The sequence below is a fragment of the Frankliniella occidentalis genome, unplaced genomic scaffold, assembly GCF_000697945.3.
Source record: "Frankliniella occidentalis isolate FOCC.00 unplaced genomic scaffold, Focc_3.1 Scaffold35, whole genome shotgun sequence".
Classification (NCBI taxonomy): Eukaryota; Metazoa; Arthropoda; class Insecta; order Thysanoptera; family Thripidae; genus Frankliniella; species Frankliniella occidentalis.
The window spans coordinates 951,803-957,493 of NW_026267165.1; the positions used below are offsets into that span (position 1 = coordinate 951,803).

General features: G+C 49.4%; 1 protein-coding gene across 1 annotated transcript in view; it reads right to left on the reverse strand.

Moving 5' to 3' along the window:
• Positions 1 to 754: 754 nt before the first annotated feature.
• Positions 755 to 5,691, reverse strand: part of LOC113212595 (microphthalmia-associated transcription factor) — a 78,961-nt gene continuing 74,024 nt past the window's right edge. Inside the window, exons 5-10 of the mRNA XM_052266117.1 lie at positions 5,464 to 5,568; positions 5,159 to 5,339; positions 4,335 to 4,410; positions 3,969 to 4,134; positions 3,732 to 3,833; positions 755 to 3,450 (exon numbers count right to left, since the gene is read on the reverse strand). Coding sequence (XP_052122077.1) covers positions 3,256 to 3,450; positions 3,732 to 3,833; positions 3,969 to 4,134; positions 4,335 to 4,410; positions 5,159 to 5,339; positions 5,464 to 5,568 — 825 coding nt within the window. The 3' untranslated portion in view covers positions 755 to 3,255. The remainder of the gene's footprint in view (positions 3,451 to 3,731; positions 3,834 to 3,968; positions 4,135 to 4,334; positions 4,411 to 5,158; positions 5,340 to 5,463; positions 5,569 to 5,691) is intronic.

Consider the following 5,691-nt stretch of genomic DNA (forward strand, 5'->3'; position numbering starts at 1 on the left):
TCGCCGCTCAGGCGCTGAGGGTAGGCCACCATCTCCACACAGACACTTGGCGGGCGGGCCTACCCGACGTGCCGCAGGCGCGGTTCGTCTTGTCTCAGATTAGAAGACACACGTTTAAAGAAAAATGCTACAATTTTGTAATTCAGTAGATTGTAGCGTGCAATTTACAAAATTTCTGAGTGGTAAAAGAAACACAGTTGCGTTTCACCCGCCCCCTTTCGTTGAGTGCCGACGTCGTAGTAGTTACGCCAGCGCCGTGTCAATGAGGGATCATAGGTTCGAATACTGGGAGCTTCTCTGGTTTTCTTCCGTTACCGACTAGACTCGCGCACCACAACTCTTACACTGCAGCCAGCCTACATCGTGGTGTCGTAGCCACAGCTCGTTGAGTGTGGCACCAGAGATTCGACAGTCGGTTCGGGTAAAGCTGCTTGTGGCCTTGTCGGTTGTAGCAGCTGGTGTAGCTCCAAACAGGGGCGTTCACTGAACAAAACCCCTGCCTGTAGGCAACCGACAGAACGTCACTCTCGCCGTCAGGAGGGCTAAGGCTTTTGCAATCAAAATGTTGTCTATTTCGCCACTCTTTGAACCTCGGTATATCCCCGACCAGTAAACATCTACTTACCACCAAAATATTAAAAGAAGAAACGACACTCAACTGCCTTCACGATCCGTTACCCCTCTCTATTAGCTGTGTAGATGGGTATATGAGCTTTGCCTCGGCCTCGGGAAACAAACGGGAAATTTAGGCGCATTTATGAAACTATGACAGTTTATTTGACAAGAAGGTACTTCAGCACCGCGCATAAGTCTACGACAAAAACTATAGCAAATGATAAAAAGTGACTTTTTCAACAAAACAAAATGCTAAAATGGCTTGATAACAGGTGCAATATGAGTGTTTTGGCAGTTGGATGAGGACATTAACATACACTTTTAAAAAGACATAACTTATTATTTACACTTACACTATCTCTACAACTTAAAATTTACCGCCACGTTCCAAAATCATATTTTTCAACAATACTGAGGTGGATATAATTGCAACAATGGTTGATAGACACTCGAGGAACTATCTTAAATTTATTTTCATCCCCCACTTCTGAATTAACAATCAACAACTTGGTATCCCCGTGTAACGGAAAATATATCTCGTGGCACACTAGTAACAATCCCGCAGACGTTAAAAATAAGTGCTGAAACTAATTTGAAAATGAAGGCAGAAAACGTCAAACTTAAGGGCCCGCGCGTTACAAAGAACCATGGCCAAGTTCAAATGAAAATTACAAGCACGCCTTGCCTTGCCATTCATCAAGTCCCGGGTAAGGGATAGGCTAGGCCATGTCTCAGAGAGACACGTAACTTCGAGCTTTCGACTTGGCTTTCGATCGCGTCGCTCGGCCTCCTCTCTGAGGAGAGCGCGCCCTTTATTCTTTTGCCAGGCAAAACATTTCATTCGGCTTTCGCTGTGCGATAGTGCCTCAGACTGACGCAACCGCCGCGCCAGCTGTGGCGGCTTCCCTCCGCAGTAGGATCAAATGGTCTGATGTCACTTGGCAAGGACGCCGCTCGCAGGCGCCTCTCGCCCTCGAAAAAGCGAAACCGAAAAGACTGACAAAAGTAAGAAATCTGCACTTCCATTCAAGAGCACCTATAAGGACACTGGTATGATGCCTTTATATAGACTAGACAAGGTAATTATTGTCTAGTATCTGCGTGGTAAGCGCGGTTTGACCAGAAATGTATTTATAGACTGCGCTGGTAACAAAAAGACGAAGACAGTTGCTTCCCTGAGTTGAACTACTTCGTAAACACGAAGACTTCAACAGTCGACTAGCGAGACCGAACAGACTAAAACAAACGGGTTTCTTCCAAAAGCTCCCAATGTTAACTCTTACAATATAGAACACTGAAACAATAATTTTCTAGACATCGGGTAAAAATTAACAAGTCAGTAGGCGCCTGTTAGACATGTACTTATGACATTGAAAAGACTGATGTCAACAATTGCGCCGAAGGTATTATCGAACTCGAAAACCCCATAGTTATGCAATTACATTTTGTACTCATTTTTGTTGGTGCTGTACATATTATGTGACTCGCACCTCATCACTACAATCATTACACTACATGGAAAATCCTATCAGAAGATAGAAGGGATGTAGATTAGATACAAAATATCCGAGCAACAGAGCAGTGGCCAGTACAGTAATTCGGACAGTTCAGTAGGGCACAATCCAAACATGTATTTGGTGATTCTAGGTACTGTTAAAACTTTTAATTGGGATTTGGGGGGAGGCCTCTTAAAATATTTTGAAGAGTGCACAGCGCATCAAGGTCAACGTAAGAAAAAATACCGAAAGAGATTAACGTTATCACACACTATTTAGCTGAGCATCCACAAGCAAAAATCACCTGCATCAATATTTAAAACTAACATCACTTTGTACAGGAATGTTTTGTAAGAGTTACTGAAATCCCTGTGTAAAACGTGTTTAAGATTGGACCGCATTTGAGAGCGCTCCTGAGCTTTGGACACGATGTTAGATATTACCAAAATATAAACAACAACCGAACACACAAACAAAAAGGACAGACACAAGACGGTCTGATGGTGGGACAGGTTTGGGCCGCGGCTCGGGTCGCTCAGCTCCCCGCATCGGCCGAATGTTGTTGGTGTTGTCGTTTTTTTTTTCTTTCCAATTTGGCAGGGGTAGTTGTATTTGCCGGCCGAACCGCCATCACAGACAATCATCATAGAGACATACATATAAAAGTTTACATTAAATTACATGGTGACAGAGCCTCCCTCCAGTGAGAAACATCCCACGTCGATGCGATGTCGGTCAGACATCGAAAGTCGAAATGACGTCGACATTTAGACCACAGCGGGCGTACAAACCAGTATGAAATGACATTTTGAACGATATCAATGGGAAAACGAAACGAGGTCCTAAGTGCCGCGCTGAAATCGAAACGACGCGAGGTAAAGACGACTGTGACATCGTTTCGACATCTTTTCGATGTCCTCCCGAAATCCATTTCTGACTGGGGGTTGATGGACATGCATTCGACGTCTAGCGGCAAAGGCTTCTCACTGGGCCTCCAGGGCACGCCCCCTCCTCCGGGAGCAGGCGGTGGTGGTCGCGGCAGCGGAGTCCACGGCGTCTCACAACGTCCTCGCGCACTCACACTGAACAAGTCTTGGCTCTGGGTCCCCTAACGGCCCCGCCCGCGGCCCCCTCACCCCCGGGGTCATACCCCCAGGTCCATGTCGGGGCCGACGAGACAGTCTTCCACGGAGATGTCGTCCGGGTCGCTGACGCCGTCCGGCGACGACAGGTGTGCGGAGAGCATGGGGTCCCCCGTGACGGGGTGGTCGTCCTCCATCAGGTCGTCCAGGGCCGCGGAGCTCAGCGTGATCGCGGCCTCCGTCACCACGTCGGGCATCTGGAAGGTAAAGCGTAAAAGTGTAAAGCCACACACTGTCAAAAATATCTGCGTAAATTTACGACATTCGCTGTGATTTTTATGTACAGGAAATATGTTGTTGATTTGCTATAGCCTTATTCTTGTCGATCAGTCGAAAGTCCATACGAAGTGCTTGTAAATTTACAATTTATAATTGCAATTTTACGACACACATATGCAGGGAAAATTTTCCCGTAACCTACGACTATAGTCGTACTTTCAAAAGTAGATGGGATAATTTTAACGTGCAAAGCACACACCTTGTGCAGATGAGACGAGTCCTGCAGGTACGAGGTGGGGGTGGACTGCCAGCTGCAGTCGCTGTACTGCAGGCCGTGGCTTCTCGCGAGGTTCTCCAGTTCCTAAAAAAAAAGAAGAGAAGAGTGTGAGGATCGTGACCGGTGGAAACTGGTGGTGCGTGGAGGACTTCCCCGCGGGCGTCCGCGCGGGGTATCGACGCTGCCCGCCGCGGGCGCGGGGTATATCGATCCACCTACCTGGACTCGGTGAGCCAGCCTTCTGTTTTGGGTCTCCAGCAGCTTCTGCCGCGTCTCGGACTGCTTGAGACGCTGCACCTCGTGCTTCAGGACCTTGATGTAGTCCACCGAGGACTTGAGGATGGTGCCCTTGTTGGGCCGCAGGTCGCGCACCACCTCGTAGTACCTGCAGGCAACACGCGTGTAAGTAAAGAGAAGGTGTGAGCGTCCTCGGGCCGACCGACGGGGACCTGGGCGATGAGGGAGAATGTGCAAATAGTGAAAAATGAGTACGAACTACGAAAGATAATTGGCGAAACTAAAAGCTGACGTACTTTCGGTAACAAAACAGACAAATGTTCATATGAAAATCGTATTGAAACTTACGGGTCGTTGGTCCTCGGCAGGAGCGTCCCTAACTCCTTTATGCGGTCGTTTATGTTGAACCTCCGCCGGCGCTCGACTGTGGGGGAAAAGAAAATAAGTTAGCGAGGCGTCAGATTCACGTATTCGAAATTGGAGCGCGCGGTGGGCGCGCGGCGCGCCAAGGCTAGGTACGTTTCGGTTCCCACTGCGCGGAAGGGGGTAACGGGGGGGATTCTCCCAGCGCCGTCGTGTAAGTTTGAGGCCAGAGGAAGCAGTTTGAGAGCGTTTTTCCGCTTGCAGTGCAGTCCCCGGCCGGGCCGGCCGCGGTGGGCCCGGACCGCCGGGCGGCTCCGGGCGGCCACACGCTGCACGGGGACTCACCGCGGAAACGTCTGTCATGTCCAGCAGACAGCCAAATTGCTGCCGCACATTGTCGCAGGAGCAGCAATACACTCAAGGTTAATATCGAAAATAAACACTTTCCTCTCTAGTTGCAAATCAGAGAAATTTTATGTCGAGTCACTGTTTGGCGAGCGAACGATGTGCGCCCATGTGCGCTATACGCTAGACGCGAGTTTTTCGGTCGGGTGCTCGGTCGGGTGCGCGCGAGGGCGAAGGGATTGGTCATTCCTCGTACACACGCCATGACACACAAAACTCCCTATGATTGGCTAGTAATGGGATGGGAGATGGGAGGCATTTAAAAATACTGCTTCGTATGGAAATACGGAGGAAACAAAGAGTGTTTTTTTTATGATTAGTCGTGAATAGTACACAAGTAGTTAGTTATTGGAACCCGTGGATGAGGAGGGGGGGGGGATGCCTTTGACGGTGACTTTACGTACTCATGTTGTGGTTGTCCTTCTTCTGCCGGTCCTTGGCGATGGCGTTGATCTCCGCGTCGCTGAGGTGCTGCGGCTCCTGCTTGACCGACGAGAGCGGCACGTCGGAGAGGGAGAGGTCCATGTCCGGGCAGGAGCCAGGCCTCCGCAGCCCCAGCAGGCTGTACACGCTGTCCGTGTCATCCTGGTCGACAAGTGCACGATCAAGCCAGGCAATCTCGCGTTTTGCTTTGGTGTTGGGAAAACTTTTAGACTCTTTTCGTTATGGTTTAAATATGCCATGCTGAACAGGTTTGCGGTTGCTGTACCTGCAGGTCCAGAGAAAGGTCGGCAGCGCTGTCAGCGAGTTTAATCTTCTCCTCTAGGGTCGCCGCATCGCAGGACAGAAAATCGTCCAGGACGTCCACGTCAGCCTGGAACAAAGCAAACATTTCATAAGCAAAACCCTTTTTCCGAGCATCATACGTTCCAATACGTGCGGTTTGGTTTGTGATACATGCGGTAGACATTAAACCTTTCGAGAGAGTCGGGGCCGT